At 53.1% G+C, this 23,276-nt stretch overlaps 1 protein-coding gene across 1 annotated transcript in view; it reads right to left on the bottom strand.

Annotated features, from left to right (window-relative positions):
- Positions 1–23,276, bottom strand: part of SYNPO (synaptopodin) — a 51,426-nt gene that overhangs the window by 2,401 nt on the left and 25,749 nt on the right. Inside the window, exon 3 of the mRNA XM_010850651.1 lies at positions 3–1,457. Coding sequence (XP_010848953.1) covers positions 3–1,457 — 1,455 coding nt within the window. The remainder of the gene's footprint in view (positions 1–2; positions 1,458–23,276) is intronic.

The following is a 23,276-nucleotide window of genomic DNA, read 5'->3' as shown; positions in this document are numbered from 1 at the left end:
GCCCCTGCGGGCCATCGACTCCTCCAAAATGCCCGTCTTGCTGGCAGGGACTGCCTGGCCCTTTAGATGAGAAGGCTTGGAGTCGGAGCTGGGGTACAGGGCAGAATAAGATGGGGGAGACCTAACCCCGGAAGTCAGAGGGGCTGTGGACAAGGTCTCAGCATAGGTGGGTGGTGGGGTGAAGTTTCCCAGGGGGCGTCTCTCCAAGGCGGGGCTTCGCTGTGCCACGGGCCTCCTCTCCAGCATGGGGCTGTGGGATATTACATGTCTCTGTGGCCGGGGGCTCCTGTCTGCCACACTGGGGGGCTGGGGGACGGGGGTCTTCTCCCCACGATGTCGTCTCTCTACCATGGGGCTTCGCTCCATCTGACCGGTGCTGCCCGGCGCCTGGATCCCAAAGGGCCTGGCCGTCCTATTGACCACGGATGGAGGCTTGGCCAGCGTGAGGTGGACCTCGCTGTACAGTTTGGTGGGCGTGGTGGCAGTTGTCCGCCCGGACATCTCTTGCTCTGTGGACACCACTGGGGCTCCAAGCTGGACATCAATGAGCAGGGAGCTGGACATGAAATCTGGGCCCAGGGGCCTGGAGCTGGAGATGGGAGTAACTTCTCTAGAGAAGGTGCTGGTGGCGGTAGGTGGAGCTGATACCTTATCAATTAGGAGCGTGCTGGATCTCACCTCCACGGCTGGCTCCTGGGGTTGCCCGCCAGCACACTGGGTGCTGGGTTTGAAATCTGGCACCACGTCATTAGGAGGGAGCTGCACCTCGGAAGAATTCTGTTGGACGCTGGAGAGCGGCAGGCTCTGTGGGGTGATGGCTGCCGATAGGTTCTGATTGACATCTGTGGCTGGCAGGTTGTGGTTGCCATTAGAAGCTGGCGTGACAAGCGTGGTGCCGGTTGAGGGAAGGTTTTGGTTGGCATCTGCAGCCGGGCTGTGGACCTCCTCCGGAGGTGGGGTTGGGGGACTCTGCTGGGCTTCTCTGTTCTGGGACAGGTGGAGCCCGTTGGCCGTCAGCAGGGCTGCATTCTCCTTTAGATAAACCACCAGAGGCACCTCCTCCTCCTCACTGGCCATCTTCTCCAGGTGCCGGAGCAGGCTGGCTTCCTCCGAGCAGCCCTCCATGCTGTGACTGGGGACCCCTGTGTCAGCGCTCTGGCAGGCGGGGTTTCTCGGAGGGCCTGGCTCAGGGAGCGAGGTGGAACTCAGGCTGAGCCCCGGGGCATGGCCTGTAGGGCTGGCGGGGGGCACTCTGAGGGGCTCCTGGCTAGACTTCGGTCCCCTCTGGCCGTGGCTCTCCAAGGTGAACTCGTTCACCCTCTGCCGGCGCCTGTTGAAGAGCTGGACTCCACGGGAGTTGGAGCTGGGAGGGGTGGTCAGCTGGGCAGCGATCTGCTGGCTCCTCGCCTTGGCCTCTTTTAGATCCTTCTCGGTGAGGCTAGTACTCCGGCCCAGCGCTGCGGGAGGGACAGAGGCCCAGTTAGCATATGGGATTGCAGAGCCACAGCGGTACACAGACAGACAGATGGTCACCTGTGCTGCCCAACTACAAGTGGCCTTTTCCTCTGGAATTTGATCTTTACTCACCGTTTCCTAGAACCTCCTCTCCTCATAAAGATCCCTGACCCAACCACTATGGCCCAGCTCAAATGCCACCGTGTAAAACCTTCCTGGATTACCCTTTCAGTATTCACCGACCCCTTGTTTGGATTGCCCATGAAGGTTGTTGACAAGGCACTTTCCCAGACTCAGCAAGTACACCTCACCCCAGCAGTCAAGGCCCTACTACATCCTGGACGTGTCTTATGCCACCCTTCTCTCTCACTGGGCTCTGCCCAGGTTGATGTTCTGGGCCTTGAAAATGACAGGTCTGCTCCTGACCCAGGGCCTTTGCGCCTGCGGTTCCCTCTACTTGGAATGGTCTTTTCCCAGGGGGATTCCATGTTCCTTCTTATCACTCAGGACTCACCTCTCTGGGGTGGGGGGGTCTTCCTCTATAATCAGCCCTACCCTTTCCTAACCCATCTCTTTGTTTTCTTCATAGCGTTCAACACAATTCAGTATTATCTTCTTTATAAGTTTCCTTGTCTATTATCCATCTCCCTGCCTAGAACATAAGCTCTGAGGGGGAAATGACCTTTTTTGACTTGTTCATCCCCTAACCCTGGGCCCTAGAATAATGCCTGGCAAAAAGTGAGCACTCAGGAAGCATTACTATCTGCATGAATGAACTGGCAGGACATCTCTGCATCTTTTAGGGCCGTTTATACTTTCAAACTCAGAGTATAGCCATCTGTTAATACTAATGCTTTCCCTTTTTAGAATAGGTGATGCATTTACATGGACTAAAAAAAATTAAACACATAAAAAGGTATATGGTGAAAAAAAGTTCCTCTCCCTCCGAGTGCTCCACATCACAAATCAGGTAGCAACCGTTAATGGTTTCTTATAAGTCCTTGAAAAAATTTCTTCCCGTTTTCATTTAAACAATCATTTAAAAATTCTCACACTTTAATGTTATAAAAGTAATAAATTGAGCTAATTTCAGCAGTGACTATACTAGAACAGCACATTACCTCATCTTATCCTCACAAGAACCCTAGAAACCCCTATTTTACAGAAATGGAAAATGAGGTCCAGAGACTTGTAAGTAACTCACCCAAGATCACACAGCAAAGGGTGGCAAGGCTCGAGTCAGAACCAGCTCTGTGTGGGCCACAGCACAGGCTCAAGCCGCCTGCTTGTCCCAGAGGTCCCTTTTGGGAATTACAGGGGACAGAGTTGGTGGAAGTCAGGGTTCAGTCTGGGGCCTGAGGTCAGGGATCAGGTGGGGTCAGGCCCTAGTAATCTGTAAATTCACCACAGGCCACCATTCCTCTTTCTATTGCCAGTGCCCAGCTGGCACAAAGTCAGTGTTCACTTTGTGTTTCTTGAGTAAGGAATGAAGAAATGGACATGTGAACAAATGGCCCCGTGCACAGATGGATGGCACAGGCTCTGGCCAGGGCTAGCAGCTCAGTCGGCGGCTGGGAAAGTTGCTCCCTTTGTCACCCCTCCCCACTGAGGAAGCTAATTAGTTCTTGAGGAATCTGACCTGGCCCTCCCTCCTACCTTGCCCTTATTAGCACTGGCCGTGACATGCTGAGTGGGTCTCCCAGGACAGTTTTCCTAGGCATCTTGCCAGCAAGGCTCAGAATTCATGGACTCTCAGAGCTGGAAGGGCCCTTACAAAGGAGCTTTTTCACTATCAGCACCATTTTATAGATGAAGAAATCAAGGTCTGGAGATGACTCAAGGTGGAGCTCACTCCAGGGGAGGCACACAGAGCACAATGACTGCCAACAGCCAGTTCAAGCGGCCACAGGCTCTCTGGCCCCAGCCTCCTCCTTCCCTCCTCCCATCACCACCTGGCTCCCTACCATACACACCTGTGCCCACCTGTGCAGAACAGCTATAACACAGCCTGCCCCATGTGCCCCTAATACCTGTTTTGCTCGTGGTAGGGCTCCTCTCCTGCCTAGATCACCCCATCGATAAAAGATGACAGCTTTGAAGGTTGAGCCAGGCTGCTTCCCGGGGGGGAACTTAGGTAGGGGCAGGCCAGCCACACAGGAGGAGTTGCTCAGCTCATGCCATGTCCCTCTCCTCTGCTCTGCTTAGAAACCAGGCCTCCCGGGCCAAATCCAGGCTCTGCTATTTGCTAGCTGTGTGACCTTAGCAAGTGACTGCTCCTCTCGGAGACAGTTCCCTTAATTGAGAAGAAGGCAATAAAAGCACTGACATTAGGGTTTGGAGGCGACGATGAGGTCACAGATGCCAGGGAGGTCATTGTCTTTCAGCCCAAGTAGACAGGACAGAGGCCTCATGCTTCCCTGGAATGGAGCTGGCAGTTGGTGACCCCACGTGACTCCCTGGAAGGGGTCAGAGCTGCTTCTAGCAAAGGAGATTCATTCCACAGATCATAGTCCTGAGGGGATATGACTCTCTAATGGTCACACAGCAGGGGATTCCAGAGTGATCGGCAGGCAGGGATCACTGCCCCAAGTCACAGAACCTCAGAATCTCAGGGATGGCTGTCACCGTGTCCACCGCCCCACACAATTCCTGCACCCCTGAAACCACGTCCCTGAGTGTCTAAGCCTTACACACTCAACTGGCAGGGTGCTCACTAACCTAAGGATGCGCCTTCTACTAATTAATATTCTTCAGCTCTAAAGTCACTCCTTATGTTAACTCCCACCTCTTGACATGACTCTGCCCCCCACCGCCACACAGATAAAGAGCTTTCTCTTTCCAACTTACAGCCCTGCAGAGACTTCAGCCACAAGTCCCATCCCTCAGGGCACAGTAAGGGTAAACATCCCTGGGCCCACTAGCAGCTCTTATGACACAGCTGCAGCCATCATAGCGCATACTGATTGGGCTCTTACTGTGTACCCAGACATGGACTTCACACATACTATCTTATTTAATTTCTGAAACGATTCTATGAAGCACAAATTACTATCATTCACTTAAAAAAAACAAAACCTTTTTATTTATTTTTGGCTGTGCTGAATCTTTGTTGCTATGTGTGTTTTCTCTAGTTGTGGGGAGTGGGGGCTACTCTCTAGCTGTGGCATTTGGGCTCAGCAGTTGCGGCTCCCAGGCTCTAGAGCACAGACTCGGCAGTTGTAGCACATGAGCTCAGTTGCTCCTCGGCATGTGGGATCTTCCCAGATCAGGGATCAAACCTGTGTCTCCTACACTGGCAGGCAGATTCTTTACCACTGAGCCACCAGGGAAGCCCCTATGATTCACTTTTTAGTGATGAGAAAACCAAGGCTCAGAGATAATGCCCAAGGTCACAGAGCCGGAAAGCAGGGGCGGGCTGGGCTCACCCCTGGCTCTCAGGACTCTAGGGAGCACCAGGTTTTCCAGCCAGCAGTTTCCACAGTGCCAAGCTCCTAGACAGGGCCTCAGTGTGTGTATAATTCAGACCTTCCAAAGCCTCTGTGCTTCTGTTTTGTTTTTCTCTTCGCTTCTCTGTTTCAGTCCTATCCCAAGGCTGGTTCTCAGGGTCACAGGGCTAGAAAATGCTCCAGTGTCAGAGCATGAAGGGCCCTCAGGGAGAAGCTGGCCTGGGAGGCTTTAGAGAGGGAGAGGGTCAGAGAGAAGGCCATGGGCCAGGACCTGGTCTGCTGACCTCCAGCCAGCCTGGAACCCTTCCCCTCGCTACTGTTCCCAGACCAGAGGAACCCAGCAGAAAAGGCCAGGGGGTGAGACAGCCCTGCCTCCGAGGGAGCTCCCGTACCCCCATCCAAGCCCGCAGTGACTCCATGGAAAAGGAATTTGGCAGGAGGCTTGGACCAGGCCCAGCCAGCAATCCAGACGACTTTTGCCACCCTGCACAAACAAAGCTGAGAGAATGGGGGGCTGGGCCAACTATAGGCACCTCAGGTCCCCCCACTGCAGGGCATCAGGGGCGGCAGCTCCACCCCAAATTCCCCAGACTAGGGAACTGCCACCCCTGGTGATGCCCCAGCTAGCTGGGTTCAAGATTGTGGTCCCCAGTGTCAGAGACACAAGAGATGGCTGTGGCCCACAGCGGGCAGTCCCCTTGTTGAGCCCCCAGTCTTCTTGCACCCGTAAAAGCCGTAACACCCCCCTCTTCTCCCAGCCTCTTCAGTGGTGATCCTTGAAAGACCGACCCTTCTGGAGATGCAGGGATGAGGGCAGAGCTGCCCCAGGGTCAGGAGACCTGGGTCTGACAGGGTTGAATCCCTAAGTGGGGAAGGGGAATAAGAAGCCCTGAGTACACCCCTAGAGTGAAGCTCGCAGTGGCTGCTGCAATGACTGAGCCCTCAGCGGCCCACTGTAATGTGCTGCGCCATGCACTTTATGCCCATCATCTCCTTCGATCCGCCCAACAATCACGAGGAATAAGTACTGTTATTCTTCCCAGTTTGCAAATGAAACTAGAGCTCAGAGAAACCTGCCCAGGGTCATATGACTTGTAAATAGCAGAGCTGGGATTCAGAACTCCCAAGCCTGGTTGCTGAATCTCATTTCTTAACCACCTTGCCTTCCGGACCCTGACTCTGGTGGCAGGGTTATGGATAGAGGCTCTAGCGCTCTCCGATGCTGATCTGCGGGCCCCTCTGTTCCCACATCTGACAATCGGCACCCACCATGATGTTCTCTCCTCTGCATATGCAGCTGCCTAAAGTGGCTGATGCTTTCTTCCCCTTCTTCGTCTCAGGAGAAGAGCTGATAAACTCATTGTTACTAAGGGGGAAATGACTGCTAGGACATAAAAAACTAGTGGAGTGGAAAGAGCACTGTGGGGAGTCAGGAGACCTGAATTCGAGCTGTGCCCAGGCGGCGATAAGCCCTTTCTCTCACCCCATCACTTCTGTTGGCAGCTGTCTGTTCTGCTGACCATCAGGCCTCTTGACCGAGGATCCAAAGGAGGGAGGCGGGGCAGGTGAACGGAGGCCAGAGCAGAAGGTCAGGACAGGGAGAGAATTCAAGGAAATGCTTCTTCACACGGCTGCCGTCAATGGGAGTGCCTGGGCCCCGAGCAGGGTGGAGAGGGTCGGGAAGCCAGAGGTAGGAAGAGAGACTGGCTGGAGACAGCCCATTGTGGCTGCCTGGAAGTCTTGGCAATGGGACAGGTAAACAGGCTGGGTAAACTGCCCCCCTGTGGGGTCAGGAAAGAACCAATGGCTGGCCGCTGCACAACTTCAGCCTCAGCTGGGGGCAGGAAGATGAACTGGGCCTGAGTAATGGCCTGGCTACCTTGCCAGCCCCTGCCCCACATCCTCCCTACTGAAAGGAGGAAATGACACAGGCTTCTTTCCCTGGGGAGTTCTCCATCCACGCCAAAGTCCTGGTGAGCACAACCTGACTGAGTCCCGGCAGACTGCCAGGTCTCTTCTCAGAGGCGAATAATTCATACTAAGGTGAGAAGGACTGCCAGACGGGAGATGATAGGAATGAAAGTGGAGAGCCCCAGACCTAGCTCCAGCCTTGCCATCAACAGGCTGGCAGAAGTCATTGCATGCCTCTCCCTTAATGCCCCGGGGGGACCTGAGACCAGAGAAGGATGCCCTATGCCCTGAGTCACACACCCCAAACCACCGAGACTCGCTTTACTCACTCTGGCAGGGTCCTCCCTGCTGTCCTGCGCCTCCCTGGATGCCGAGCCGGCCTCGGTTCTGAAAGCCTTCTGGAAAGGCAGCCCATCGACTAGCTGACAGAGAGGAAAATCCTACATCGACGGCAACGCAGAGGAGCTGGATCTGACTTCTCTCCTCCACAGATGACTCAGCCTAGCTCTTTATCAAGAAAACCGATTTTGCAACAGCCTTTTAAATGGCCTCTCCGCCTCCAGTCTCTCCCCCGCCAATCTACCCGCCCCAAGCTGCCAGATTCATCTTTCTCCCTCCTGACTCCACTTGTGTCGGGCCTCTCTCCTCCTCTCCAGGACGTGGGGCGTCAAGCAGCCAGGCCTCATCCTGGCAGTCAGGGCTTGCCCAAGAGCTTGCTCACTGCTCCCTGCATCCTCAGCAAGGGTCACAGGGGGTCCAAAGGCGCGTGTTTCCCTCACCTGCCCTGTGAGTTCCAGCCTCTGCTATGGGTCTGCACAGACCCCTCCACCCAGAACACTGCTCTGTTTCCTGTCCTTTCTATAGGTTCAGTCCTCAGATCATCCAGGTTTTATCTGCACCACTTAACAACCTCATCACTTTGCATATTATTCGTTTGAGTGAGAGTTCTCCTCCAGGGCATGCTCACCGCATGCCCCATGCCAGGCCTTTCCTTCATTTACAGCAGCCAGGAGGACAGTGGTCCCCTCAGCTCTGCATTAGAGAAGAAATGGACTTGGAGGGGTGAAGTGACTTGCTTAAGGTGGCATGGCTAGTCAGAGGCAGAGGTGGGATTCAAACCTAGGGTTGCCCAGCACCAGCCCAGGACCCATCACATGGGCCATGCTGCCTCCTCCAAACGTCTTGCTTTGCAGCAGTCAGGGTCTGGGTCTGATTTCCCCCAGAGAGCGCAAGAGCCTAGGGGCAAGGGTCTCAACTGCTTCTGCCTTGTCCCCTGCACCTTTCCTGGGGGCTTGCCGAAATGATGAAGTCGATGAGGATGCCATAGCCAAGGGAGTTGCTCCAGACACTGCCAAGCCAAAGGTGTAGCCTGTGTGCTCTCGTTGAATCCTCACGGCAACTCATAAAGGAGGCCCCCTTACTGCTGTTCTAGGGATGAACAAAACAAGACCAGAGAATCGGCAAACTCACCCCAGGTCTCCCATCCAGCCAGAGACAGGCAGAGTGGAGCTGGAGCTGGGAGGCGGACTGATTCCACGCCCGGGCCCCTCCTTCTTAAGAGCTCTGCCCACAAAGCACAGTCTCCCCACCTACTGTCCCAGGCCCAGCCCAATTGCTGCTTCCTCCAGGAAGCTCCCATCAACCCATTCAGACTCCTAGATCAATGCTCCTGCCCTGTTCCACCTGGCCCAGGGGCCTCCAAGAGGACGGGGTTTAGAGGAAACAGACTGAGAAAGCCAAGGAACCGAGGCCCAAAGAGAAGGAGGCTGGGACTGGTCCAGCTCCTGTATCTCCTGCTGGCAGGGGGTTGGGACCAGGCAGCACAGGATGGGTGGGCCAAGTCAAGGGCCCCCAGGTCAGATTGGCATGGGCCTTGGTGAGCAGCTAACCCTGTAGTCCACAGGCACTGATCACTGCTGGCTGATGCTGTGCGGTCCTCCTCTGCTGAAGGCCAGGAGCCATCACCTTCTCCCACCTACTCTACTAGCTAGTAGGGGCAAGCTCAGCCCCAGATGCACAGCAAACTGGAAGGGTTGGTTCCCAGGGAGCCAAGCTCAGACCCAGGCTCCCCCTCCCAGTCGAGCCCTGCTGAACCAGGCCTGCTCCCACCCCCAAGCCCTCTCCTTGCAGCAGCCTCCATTTTCTCTGCTCAGGGAGCCTTGAGTGTACAGAAAGGACTACAGCACCCTACCTTTCCAGAGAAAACACTTGATCCAGGAGACAAACAAGTGGTGAGTGAGGGCAGAGGAGAGAGAATTTCCCCCAACCTGTGCCTCTCCCACGAGTAGAGCGGGGTCCAGTCTATCTCAGGGTCCCCAGCACCCAGCCCAGGTGTACCAAGTCGCTTCAGTCATGTCCAACTCTGTGTGACCCCATGGACTGTAGCCCTCCAGGCACCTCTGTCCATGGATTCTCCAGGCAAGAATACTGGAGTGGGTCGCCATGCCCTCTTCCAAGGGATCTTCCCAACCCAGGGATCGAACCCACATCTCTTGTATCTGCCTGCATTGGTGGGAGGGTTCTTTACCACTGATGCCACTGGAAAGCCCAAATATAGCCTTTCCTCTTGGTTCTGTGGCAGCCTGTAGCCATAGCTGTTCCCATCCTCTCCAGACTCAGCAGAGGTCATCACCCAGGAGGGCTCCCACAATCCAAATCCACCTCCCATTTTACTCCACCAGGCATCCCAGGAGACGAATTCTAGATTTGTCTAGGTCTCAGATTCCTTGAGATCCTAGATCCCAGATCTAGAGAGTGGTTTCTGGAGGAAGCAGGGAAAGGAAAGAGAGAGGTAGTAACAAGCCCGTAGGTGAAAAGGGAGATGAAACTCAAATGGCAGTGTTAGATCCAAGAGGCAAAATATTCCATTGAGTGCCAGGAGAACATAGAGCCTAAAAGAGAGATGAATGAGGATGAAGCAACCTGGGAAGTCTTCCTGGAGGAGGTGGCATATGCCCTCCTTCTGAAAAGATTGAGTTGTGGAAGCATTCCAAGCAATGGGGCAGCCTTATGGAGGCTGGAAAGCTCAAGACAATCCCCACCTGACTCTCCTACCCCACCTCTACTCATACCCCAAGTCAAGACAGCTGGAGAGGAAAGCACCTCTGACGGGGGGATACACCCCACTCATTAGGCTTGCCCAGAGGCTGATGGTGACTGGGATGGTCCAGGTTGAGTTCCAGGGAGCTATGTACATGAGCAGGCTCATGCTCAGAGCCCAGAAGCACCATGGTATCTTCCCCGGGCCTCCGGGTGGGTTACATAACCGCCCCACTGCTGGGGCCACAGATTCAGCCGGGACCCTCCTCCGCCTCCACCTCCCCAGCCATCTGTCTGTGCTGCTTCCCTCTCATAGAGGAGGCCGCCGCACTGCCGAAAGCAAGGCCAGCACCCTGTGGTAAATTCCCCACATTCCTTCCTCACAGAAAAATAAATAAGGAGGAGAAAAAACCCTGGAGGAATGATAATGACGGCCCCAGCACGCAGCAGTCCCAGCTTGCTGCCCTGCCCGCCCTGTAGAGCAGAGCCTGTCCTGGGGACGAGGGTGGGCACGCTGCTGCCTCTCCCTAGGAGGCATCCTCACTGCAGGCCTGGGGTAGACAGCTCGCCTTTCTGCAGCTCCCCTAGCCCTGTCAACTCACTTTTGGTCTCAGGTTCACTCATATCTGCTGAGGAAGGCGCTGGGAATCTTAAGTGGTCTACCCTCTCACTGCTGTATCTATTCAGCCTGCCCGCCCTCCCTTAGACAGCCCTCCTTTACCAAATCCAACCAGAGGTGCAGCCTGTTCCCTTCCCATGTCCTGCTCAACAGAGCATCCTGTGAGGGTTGCCTTTAGTACGTCACTTCACCTCTGGGTCTCAGCTTCCTTATTAGGAAACTAGAGCTGATTATATCTGCTTTGCAGAGTCACTGCTGAGCAAATGAAATGCAGAAATTATTTCTATAGCATAAAACTCTGTGCATACCTGAGGGGGATTTAAATTCAGCCTTTGCCCAAACCTACCTCTGTATAATTCTCCCAGGCTAGGCTGCTGGATGTCTCCTTCCCCCTTCCAGCTATCTCTGGGTCTGGTCTCCCTCTTCTGTTCACAATCAGGCACAGTGCAACCTTTCCCTCCCCCTGACACCCCTCCCACTCCAGCATCCTCTCAGCAAAGGTGCTCTAGTGTCAACCTCTAGCTAACATGCTGTGGCAGGGGAGAATCAGGTTTGAATCCCAGGTCTGTTTCTTGCTGGATTTGAGTGCCCAGGCCCCCTTGGAGTGGCCCCCAGACCTAAGACTCCTGGGAGGGAAGGTGTGGTCGAAGCTCCCACCACTCAGTATGTAGTCCTGCAGCCCTGAGTGGGCAGAAGGCTACCAATACCTCCCATGCCATTCGCCAGTTACTGGGCGTATCTGGCTCCCCTCCAGCCAGAGGAGAGGCTGAACCATCCAGCCCCACCCTCCCCTTGTCCTTCACACTGCAAAAGGAAAGCAGACTGGAGATCAGAAAATTTGGTTCTAGTGTCTGTTCTGTCACAGTATGGACTAGATGTTGGACTAGTTCCTGATCTTCTTTGAGCTTCATTTTGTCCATGCGTTTCAGAGAAGACATCAGACTTCTCTGATTCCCAGTGAAGTTACCCCCTTCACTGGGAAAGCAGTGATCCCCAGAGTGTGGCACCTCCATACCTTGAGTGGGAGCAAAAGGAAAAGTTATGACCAACCTAGATAGCATATTGAAAAGCAGAGACGTTACTTTGCCAACAAAGGTCCGTCTAGTCAAGGCTATGGTTTTTCCAGTGGTCATGTATGGATGTGAGAGTTGGACTGTGAAGAAAGCTGAGTGCCGAAGAATTGATGCTTTTGAACTGTGGTGTTGGAGAAGACTCTTGAGAGTCCCTTGGACTGCAAGGAGATCAGCCCTGAGATTTCTTTGGAAGGAATGATGCTAAAGCTGAAACTCCAGTACTTTGGCCACCTCATGCGAAGAGTTGACTCACTGGAAAAGACTCTGATGCTGGGAGGGATTGGGGGCAGGAAGAGAAGGGGACAACAGAGGATGAGATGGCTGGATGGCATCACTGACTCGATGGACGTGAGTCTGAGTGAACTCCGGGAGTTGGTGATGGACAGGGAGGCCTGACATGCTGCAATTCATGGGTTCGCAAAGAGTCGGACACGACTGAGCGACTGAACTGAACTGATACTTAACATCTTACTAGTTATGTAAATTTCACGCGTATATTGGAAAAGGAGTATAATAAACACATCAAAGGTATATTACTGCTTGCTGCTGCTGCTGCTAAGTCGCTTCAGTCGTGTCCGACTCTGTGCGACCCCATAGATGGCAGCCTACCAGGCTCCCCATCCCTGGGATTCTCCAGGCAAGAACACTGGAGTGGGTTGCCATTTCCTTCTCCAATGCATGAAAGTGAGAAGTGAAAGTGAAGTCGCTCGTTCATGTCCAACTCTTCATGACCCCATGGACTGCAGCCTACTAGACTCCTCCGCCCATGGGATTTTCCAGGCAAGAGTACTGAGGGGGAGGTAAAAGTGGATATCTCAGTAACAAAAGTTAGACAATTTAAAGGAAACAAGTAAGTACAGGTGGTGCATGAACTCATTCATTCAACTGATATTTATTGCTCACCAGCTAAGGGTCAGGCACTGTTCATAGCTATGAAGAGAAATAGACAAATCCCTGCTTGCATTCTAGCAGGGGAGCCAAATAATAAACGTATGAGTAACTGTACAACTAAGTCACATGGTAAATTCTATAGAGAAGAATAAAGCAGGAGAAGGAGATACACAGATGGCATGGGGTGGGGAGTGGTGTGCAAAGGTACATAAGGTAATCGAAGTGGACGTCACTGGGAGTCACGTCTGAGCGAAGAAGCGAAGAAGGTGAGGGAGTGAGGCTTGTGCATGTCGGGGGAGACCAGGCAGAGGGAACTGCTAGGGCTAAGGTCCGGAGGCAGGCTCACACCCTGCAGGTTTGAGGATGGTGCGTGAAATGTGGAGGTGGGACATGAATAAGGAAAACATTTTCTCAAGTGGCCTTTCTACCTCTGCCCTGCAGGGTCTCGGGGACCCCCCTGCATTGCAACTATTTGCGTGCACACACGCACACACACACCCTGCAACACTCACGTTCTCAATACCTCCTTAATGCTGGCGAGAGCCTAGCCGGCAACAGCATATCCTCCACACACACGTGCACCCACAGAGGTGGCAGAGCCTACACACCAGTGTGTGCACACAGAACAACCATACGCATGACGTGGAGACACACAGGCACTCAGGTGACAGATCCACACAGACACAACAGGTACACACCCTGTGGGCGGATACACGTGTCTCCCTCTTGCCAGCCTGCCCTGTCTCCAGGTAACGAGGTCACCAGACCACCTTTGTCTGGAGGGCACATGACCTGATGTGTGGTTTCAAATTCCCTTCTCCGCATCTCTGCATCTCAGTCATGGTTTCCCATTTCCAGGTCAACATTAAAATCAGCCACATGATGCTCAAATGTCCTAAGGGATCGTGTTGCTGTGGAAAATGTCCCCCTTTATATCCCTTCAGCAATTAAATGGAAAAGCCATGTAAAATGCCTAGCACAGCATTGTAAACGGTACCAGCAGCTCTGGCATCATTGCTCATCAAAGTCATCTGCATCCCTGGCTTCATCCCTTTAAGGTGCTCAGGGGCAGCTGATGAGTAGGAGGAAGGGCCAGACCAGGAACTTCAGGCCTCGGTTTTAGTCTCTATCTGGTCTCCAACTCACTGTGAAGCCTCAGGCAAGTCCCTTCACCTCTCTGGCCCAGATCAGAAACCTACAGGTGCTGCAGAATTTCTTGGGGTGGGGGGTGTGTGTGTCCAAAATGCTGATTCCTGGGCTGTGCCCCAGAGCCAGGACCACAGAATATTCATGCTAACAGTCTCCCTGAGGGGTTCTGAAGTACTGCCAGGTTGGGGACTCAATGGGCTTTAGAGCAATGATTTTATCTTATTTTTTAATTAAAGAAAAAATTTGGCTGTGGCATGAGGGATCTTAATTTCCCAACCAGGGATTGAACCCGAACCCCCTTCAGTGGCAGTGTGAAGTCTTAATCAGTGGACTACTAGGGAAGTCCCTAGAGCTCCTGATTTTATAAACATGTTTTTAAGTAAATTAACAAATAGGAAAATGCTTGGAACAGAGTCTGGCAAATAGACCCCATGTCAACAGAAAATACATTTAAGAAAATATGTTTATATAAATAATTCTATGCAGTAATTATCATTGAATATGTGCACACTTTTATAGCTTTCCTAGCAGCTTCACATCGGCAGAGAAAGAAGTAGAGCAGAGATTGTGATGCTATTTTACAGACCAGAAAACTGAGGCAGAGAAAGTTTGGAATCTCACAGAACACAGGTCTTTGGCTCCCAGCCAGGGTCCTTGGCTTAGCTCCTCTGAGATGTGCCACCTTGGGGCCTTGTCACCTCATCCCATAAGGCGTTGCCTTCTAGCCCACAGTGGGTATTGTGTACACAGCAAACACAATCCTTTCACCCCAGGTGCTTCTCCTGTCGCTCAGGATTCACTGACAATGGGACAACCTCAGCCAGAAATGCCCTTCTCACCAGGTAATGCAGGGGTTTCCCAAAGCCCTAATGCTCAATGCTACCATTTGATCTGGAATGGTCTTTCTGCTCCAGCCAACCTGAGTTCAGATCCCAGCTGAGCAACCACTACCTGGTATATGCTAAGCCTCAGTTTCCTCCTTGGTGTAGGGGTCTCATAATTCCTATCCTGCCGGGTGATTGGGAAGGTAAGACCTTCCATGTGAAGTTTGCAGCATCTGGTCTGGCACACAGGCTCTTGCGATGACAAAGCACCATTAACTCGCAGGCTAAGTGTGAGCTCCTGGAAGGCAGGAACCCACGCCTACCACGTGCCGTATGCTCGGTTAATATGCGCCGAATGGGTGAGAAATGAGATGATATCGAGAACTTCTTTCTGATTCCCAGCTCGCCATTGTCTTTCATGACCCATTGCCCAGCGTGGGAGCTGGAGGCATGGAGCAGGGATGGTCAGGGCCAGAGGGGGAGGGGCCCTGGGTCCTGGGTCCTGGTAGGGCAGTGATGAAGGCCGCCGGGGAGGGCTGTGTTCTGGGAGACCTGAATGCAATCCTGTTGACTCAGAGGCATAAATAATGCACCAGCATGATCTCTCCTCACCATCCTGTCACGCTAAGAATAGCACCGGCTACCCTTTCAGGGATTTCTCAGGGAACAGAGTAGGACACCAAGATGGGGACAAGCGGGGAAAGGCATTGCTGGACTCTGGACTGTCAAGCGTCCTTTCTTCAAGCCCACTTTTCCAAACCCATAAGTCTGAAGACCCTGGAGGTCAGAGCTGGCCTGGGCAGTCAGGCACCACCCACCCTCTCCCACCAGAATTGCTCCTCTTCCTCCCCACTTCTGATGCCCTCTCAATAAAGCCCGTGCCCCAGGCCCAGCCCCCACGATCCCCCCCTCATTCATGTGATGAATAAGTACAGAGTGGGTGGTTCCCTTCTTATGTATTTCATCTGTAAGACTTTGGAGAGGGAGGAAGATCCTATAGCTTTTAATTAAAACATTTTTAAGTTTAAAAACGACTGACTTAGAACAGTGATTCTCATACTTTAATGTGCATAGTAATTACTCAGGGATGTGGTTAAGTTGCAGATTCTGATTCAGGAGGTCTGGAGTGGGGCCTCAGAGTCTGCATTTCTAAGAAGCTTCTGGGTGATGCTGATATTGCATCCATGATGGCCATACACTGCGTGCAGGAAAACTCAAGTATTTCTCTATAAAATAGATGGAGAAACCAAGGTCCAGAAATGAATACAATTATGCCCAAAAGCATACAGCAGAGCTCAGCTCACAACGCAGGCCTCCTAACTCCTCCTAGGGCTGGGTCTTAGCAAGGCTTTGGGGTTGAATGAACGTGCCTGGAGTGGAACAGGGGACAGGCCACAGTTTCAGGCAGTGGGCTTCGGTCCAGCGGCAGGCCTTCCTTCAGCCAAAAGCTGAACCTCCTGGTCCAAAGGCTCCCACCTGAACAGAGGCATTCAGCTGGAGTGACAGTAGCCTCTAGCCCAAGATCTGGCCCTCCTCAGCTTGCATTCAAGGCCGCAGGGACTGGAACCCTCCTGGGAGGCAGGATGAAAATACGGACTATTAGAATGCAAACAAGATCCAGGCAGAGGAAGGTCAGGTGTGAGCACTCTGCATAGTCATCCTGTGAAGTGGTTGGGGGAGCGTGCAGGGGTCTGCTGCACAGTCAGGATGGGAATGGGAGGGAAAAGAGAAAAGAAAGTAGGCAAGACCAGCCTCTAAGACCAGGACTAGGAACAGCTCCTCCCTTCTAGGCTCGGCCTCAAGCCCCTTTGCTGGCTCCAGGCCCCGCAAGACGAGCCTTACTGCCCCTCCAGGCTGCACTGCAGCTCCCCTCATGGTGTCTGCCCTCCCTACACTCCATCCATGCTGGCCTTCCTTCAAGGACTCAGACAGGCATCAAGCACTTTGCACCTCAGGGCCTTTGCACTGGCTGCTACTCCTCCCTAGAACCCTCTCTCCCCATGTCCCTCAGTTGTCCCTTTCTGGTTATACCTCTCCTTGAGGTCTGTTGACAGGTCTCAGGGAGGACGCACCTTTCCTAGGAGGTCACATTCCTCCCACAGCACCTTCTACCTCTCCTCCAAATTCTCATGAGATTTGTAGTTCCATCAATATTTGTTTTAATGTCAGTCTGTCCTGCCCCATGGTCAGGAGCCCCTTCAGGGCAGGGACCTCGACTGTCATTTCTCTGCTGTATCCCTGCCCCCATGCCTAGGCCATTTTTGTTGGTATTTAGTCACTAAGTCATGTTCCACTCATTGTGACCCCACGGACTGCAGCACGCCAGGCTTCCCTGACCTTCCCTGACCTACTGCCCAGAGTTTGCTCAAACTCATGTCCATGGAGTTGGTGATGCCATCCAACCAACTCATCCTCTGTCACCCCCTTCTCCTCCTGCCCTCAATCCTTCCCAGCATCAGGGTCTTTTCCAGTGAGTTGGCTCATTGCATCAGGTGGCCAAAGTATTGGAGCTTCAGCATCAGTCCTACCAGTAAATATTCAGGGTTGATTTCCTTTAGGATTAACTGGTTTGATCTCCTTGCTGTCCAAGGGACTTTCAAGAGTCTTCTTCAGCACCATAGTTTGAAAGCATCAGTTCTTCAGTGCTCAGCCTTCTTTATGTACAACTCTCACATCTGTATATGACTACTGGAAAAACCATAGCTTTGACTATACGGACTTTGGTTGGCAAAGTGATGTCTCTGCTTTTTAATATGCTGTCTAGGTTTGTCATAGCTTTTCTTCCAAGGAGCAAATGTCTCTTAATTTCATGGCTGCAGTCACCGTCTACAGTGATTTTGGAGCCTAAGAAGATAAAATCTGTTGCTGTTTCCTCTTTCCCTCCATCTATTTGCCATGAAGTGATAGGACCGGATACCATGATGTTAGCTTTTGAATGCTGAGTTTTAAACCAGCTTTTTCACTCTCCTCTTTCACCTTCATGAAGAGTCTCTTTAATTCCTCTTTGCTTTCTGCTATTAGAGTGGTATCATCTGCATATCTGAAGTAATTAATATTTCTTCCAGCAATCTTGATTCCAGCTTGTGCTTCATCCAGTCCAACATTTTGCATGATGTACTCTGCATATAAGTTAAATGAGCAGGGTGACAACATACAATCTTGACGTACTCCTTTCCCAATTTTAAGCCAGTCCATTGTTCCACGTCTGGTTCTAACTGTTGTTCTTGACCCGCACACAGGTTTCTCAGGAGGTAGGTAAGGTGGTCTGGCATTCCCATCTCTTTCAGAATTTTCCACAGTTTGTTGTGATCCACACAGTCAAAGGCTTTAGCATAGTCAATGAAACAGAAGTAGGTATATTTTTTGGAATTATATTGCTTTTTCTATGATCCAATGGATGCTGGCAATTTGGTCTCTAGTTCTTTGGCCTCTTCTAAATCCAGCTTGTACATCTGGAAGTTCTTGGTTCACATACTGCTGAAGCCTAGCTTGAGGGATTTTGAGCATTACCTTGCTAGCAGGTGAAATGAGTGCAATTCTACAGTAGTTTGAATATTCTTTGGCATTGCCTTTCTTTGGGATTGGAATGAAAATCGACCTTTTCCAGTCTTATGGCCTAGGCCATAGTTGGGCTGAATAAACATTTGCTGACTGAATGAGGGAACAAATGAATAAAAACAGTGCTCACATCTACCTCCGTGGTTCTCAGTGACTGTTCTTACCCTGGAGAAGCTGTAAGGGACTAGGACTTGGAAGATGATGTGGTTCTAACCCTCTGCCCTGCTACACTCCGGCTGAGTGGGCTTCACAGGGCACATCACCTCTCTGAATGGGGAGCGCTGGTGGTCAGGTCTAAATGAGCAGGGGAATCTGAGAAAGGCTCTGGAAGCAGGAAAGAGCTTTAGCTGGTAACACTGCTCCTCCGTGTTTGAGGCCAGAGTGGCAAAGGGCTGCATTCAAGGCCACACAGCCAGTGTGTGGGGATGCCAGACCTCCACCCCCCCTACCCACTGCACAGCTTAAAGCCAACAGGCCCACCCAGGCCCAGTGAGGGCACCATCTGCCTGGAGGTGGGGCAGGGGTGGAGGAGGAGAGGCGAGGTGGCTGGGAGCATCCAGCCTCAGGCCCAGAGCCAGTGCTGGGGTAGGCGGGGCCTCCTGCAGGAGCCCTGAGTGGGGCCTGGCAGCTGGGCATTGGGAGCCAACTGGCGAGAGCTGGGCGGTGGCAGGCCTGTTCCTCATGCGCATGACAGTCTATTTTTTAATCAGCACCCTCCCCATCCCCCAGCTTCATGTGCCGTCCTCAAAGGTGCCATGTCAGGAATCACGTCCTGGCTGAGACCAGGGGCCACCTTGGCCATCGGTGGGAGGGTCCCCAAGTCCCACATCCTCATGAAGCCCACGAGTCCTGAGCAGCCTGGAAAGTATGAGAGGAGACTCAGGGAGCCTGTGTGACAGGCTCAGGCCTGGGGCCTTGGGCCTGTCCCTGGATTCTCTGACCTCAGTTTCGCCCGTCCATCCAGTGATGGGAGTCATGCCAGACTCCGTGGGGGGGTGTATTACAGCTCCAGCTTTGGGATCCACTCAGGCGTCACGACCGACACTAAGGATGCCCGCTCGTCAGGCCCTGGCAGAGCCTCCCGTGCCCACAGCACTCCCAGTGCACTCGATCCTCCCCAACCTGCTCCCAGAGGAGGGGAGAGGGGAAGACAAGAGGCTGAGCTGGCTCAAGGGTGCACCTCAGAACCCCAGACCCAGGGAGGCTCCTCCTTCCAGCACCTAGGGGGCAGGGATGATGAGGGTCAGAGGGGAATGACTTATGTTCTCAAGCACGTGGCTTGGCCCCTCTGAGCCTCTGGCACTCCATAAGGCAGGAGAGAGCATGCTGTACTGGAGTTAAGCACAAAGGCTTTGGGGCCAAAGGCCTGATTTTGAACCTGGCCGGTCACCAGCTGTGTGACCTTGGGAAGCTCACTTAACCTCTCTGTGCCTCTGTTTCACATCTGTAAACTGTTGATAGTAATAGTACTTATAACAGTACTTACTTCATAGAGTTGCTGACATGTAAAGAACTTAAAACACTCTGGCACACAGTAACCCTAAAAGATAACTATTTCCCAAGAACTTTGGCTTTTTATCTGTCAAACACTTAGTCTCCAAGAGATTTTATTCCAGAGGATTATGTGCAGCCTCACGTAATTCAGTCTCACGTCAGCCCCCTCTCCTATCTCTGGGGCGCATCCAGCCTGCCCCCACCTCCCCCACCCTGGTGGCTGCCCCTCCTGCCAGCCCAGTGGTTTTCGTGTCTGTCGAGCTCTTTCCCACTCACAATCCCCTTCCATCCTTCCTAGTCCTTTCCATAGTAGCTCAGAACCAAAGCCTGCGGCCCCAAGGGAACAAATGATTTGTCCAAGACCACCAGCCTGTTAGCTGAGGCAGAGTGTTCAAGTATCTATTCCTGAAGCTCGATCCAGGTCCTAGCCACTATACTGTGCCCATCCTCCCACTATAAAAACCTGTCTCTGGCTAAACGTCAAAAAGTAACATACACTGAGATACGAGTCTTGAGCGAGTGTCTGTCTTCTCCAGGGCTTGCTATTTTAACAGAGATCAAAACATGATAATACTATTTAAAAGGTAATAGTTATTTTTATCTTCATATTAAATTTTTAGAACAACAGTACAGGATAGGGTCTGCTATTGTTTCTGTTTTATAGACAAGGAAACACAAGCCGAGAGAGGTTATGTAACACGCTCAAGATCTCCCATAAAGCCAGAGAGAGTCCAGGGGTCCAACCCCAGGGTCTGTGTATCAGGCATGCAGGAAGTGGCTAGCACAGGAGTAGACAGAATTTTGCTTCACCTGCAGCAGCCCTGGGAGGCCGGGCAGGGTAGGGTCGGGTCAACACAGCCCTACGCTATACTGCCTCACTGAGTGGAAAAGATGAAGCTAGGATGGTGGAATTTCAGGCAGCGGCCAGTTGGTGAAGATTTCATTCCGGAGAGAGGGATTTTGTGCACCTCTGGAGTTACAGGGCCTGGAGGCTGTCCCCATGCTGACTCCTCCTCTGGCCGCACTGGGTAGCAATTGAGCCACAGTGTCCAATGACAGTTCACAAAAGACTCTGAGCTCACACTCACACTCACAGGCCTTACTCAGCAGAGCCCAGCCACCCCATGACCCTCACGGGCCTGGGTTCCTTTGGGTCCACAGCCCGAAGCGCTGAGAGATGAAGGCATTTTCATAACCCACAGCCCATGCCCACCCCACTCCACACCCCCAGCTCTTAGTTTAGAGTATTTACCATCCTCTGAAACATCTTTCCTCCCAACCAAATTCTTACCATTCTTCTAGATCCAAGTTCTGGACAAGCCAAATCCACAAAGCCTGCCATGACCACACCCTCAAATACCATTCAGGTTTCCGATCAGGTGTCACCTCCGATGAGAGGCCTTCCCTACGCACCAACACGAAGAAGCCCCTCTTAAGTGCTCGCCAAATTTGCAACATGGCTTTTTGTTGTTTTTCATATGACTTTTATCTATCTGAAACTGTCCTGCTGATTTCTTTGCTTTCCTTTTTCTTCTCTCTCTCTCTCCAGTTAAAATGCAATTTGAAGGCAGGAACTTGTCTATCATCACTATTGTAACCCCAGTGCCTAAGGACCCGTGCACCCCCTAATTAGACAGGGACCCTGAGGTCCATACAGGGATTCACCCAAGGTCACGTGGCAGGCAAGTGGCAGAGGTCAGCCTAGCACCTGCACCTCTGCACTGGACCCCCCGCAGCACGTAGCCCGCCCCCATCCCCACCCCAGCTGACCCTCTGCTGACCTGCCTTTTCCTTGCCTTCACACTACAGTGGGGCCAGAGCCTGCCAGGCCTGGGCCGCTGTGCCTCTCCACTGCCCCAGGGGCCTTCAGTGCCCCAGTCTGGGCAGTGTGGCCTGCTTCCCCCTCAGTCCCTCCCTTTCTGGCACCAGCAGCTCCGATGAGCTCATGTCTGGGAGCCTGGGAGCTGCCCTGAAGGAGAAGGTGCCTCCCAGGCCAGGCCCCTAGGCCGGGAGGTGTGTTCTCCCTGGCCCATGGCTGTCCTGGCAGGTGGAGAAAGTGGGCTGACCCCTGCCCAGCCCAGCGCCCAAGGCTGTGGGGTGGGCTCAGGGAAACGCATGTCACCCAGGGAGATGGGACATGACTAGGGCTGGAGAGGAGACGTGTAGGAGGCTCCTCTTGTACTTCTCCTATCTCTCCAGAGGCTCCTCGGCTACACTGGCCCTCCTGCTTGTCGAGGAGCTGCTCTGTCCCAAGGAAAGGGGGCTCTGCTCTCTTCTCCTCACAGACCCCCCCGAGCCAATCTCTTCTGCTCCCTGGTCTCAGTCTCCCCAGCTCTAAAATGGAGAGATTAGATAAAATGCTGACTGAAGAGGCTGGGGATTAGTTGGGAACCAGGCCAGGCTAGAAATGCCACAGGGTTTTTTGTCTTTATTTATTTAGTTTTTTTTTTTTTTTCACCTTAGGGGAAAAGTAACAGATAACAAGCGAAGGAAGGAGGTAAAGACCTTATTTTAACCATGTAAATCCTGATTTCAACCACAGTTTCATTTAGGTACTAGACTGGAGAGAAGGGAGGTGGTCCCAAGGGCCAGCCTGCAAAGTGGCGATTGGGAGCCAAGGTTGGCATAGCAGCAAACAATTCACTTTTGGGAAGTTCTCTGAATATCAGACTAGGGTGATTTGTGTCCATTGCCCTCATTGTACAGATAAGGAAGAGAGGAAGAACCAATGCAAGATCCCACTGGGAGACAGAGGCAGGGGTTCCCGCCCCACGCATAGTGTTTTCATCTCCCTCAAGGTGCCATCCCACTGTCTGACATTAACACAACAGGTCTGGGAGGAGGAAGAGGCCATCAGTCTGTCTCTGGTGCTGTCCCCCAAGACAGGATGGGGCCCAGGCCTGGGGTTGGGGACAGGCAGGCTGGCACCTGCAAGGCTTCCAGTCTCTTACCTAGCCTACCCTAGTCCCTCTGAACAGCATCCTATCTCATCCTAATCCTTGCACCATGACAAGGGTGGGGTAACCTCTGACTGCCCCTAAAGCCTCTACCAGTGGCTGCTGTCTTCAATGCAGGTAGCCCCTCAGGGGCCACCCGCCCACCCTCTCACTGGGAGTCAGAGAGGGCAGGGGGCTTGCCCCAAGATCACAGAGCAAAATGGTGTATTCCCGTGCCACCTGCCACTTGGGGTAGGGTGGGGACCGGTTCGCATGATGCTTCCCCACTGTCTCTTGTCCTTTGTGAACAACCCAGACCCACGGAACACAGAAAGTCCTGTCCCCATCCAGAATTAGCTTATAACCTGGAGTGGAGGTGGGGAGGGAGGGAGAAGTTCTCTTCCGAGTTCTCCAAAAGGTCCTGTCAGGGCTCTGGACGGAGCCCGCTGAGGCGGCGGTGCAGTGGTTAGTTAGATAGGAGCCCCACCCTTCAGCTGTCCGGCCTCAGCAATCACCTTGGCACACAGGGCGAATTGTGAGAATGTGATGTAGAGCCTGGAGGGCAGTTCCACCTCGCCCCCGTAGGCACTCAGGAGAGGCCTCGATTTCCCCAGGTGGGGCTTGAGCAGGTCCCCCCCCACCCCCCCGCGTGGTTTGCGGTTTGCGGGGCCCAGATCCTGCGCACCTAGCGGGCACAGCGCGGTGGGCACCCCGCCCGCGGGAAGAGGCGGGGGCGCGGGCCCAGCACACGCCGTTCCCTCTGCCCCACAGGCGCCCATGTTGGTCAACCCAGCAAGGAGCCCAACCCAACCCGCCGCTTTCAGCTTTCACGAGACCAGCCGTTCCCCTCTTCCCCAGAACTGGTACGGGTGCTCACACCT

The sequence above is a fragment of the Bison bison genome, unplaced genomic scaffold (genome assembly GCF_000754665.1).
Source record: "Bison bison bison isolate TAMUID 2011002044 unplaced genomic scaffold, Bison_UMD1.0 scf7180017864291, whole genome shotgun sequence".
In the NCBI taxonomy this organism is placed as follows: Eukaryota; Metazoa; Chordata; class Mammalia; order Artiodactyla; family Bovidae; genus Bison; species Bison bison.
The sequence above is the reverse complement of the archived record's forward strand: the minus strand, read 5'-3'. Positions and strand labels throughout refer to the sequence as shown.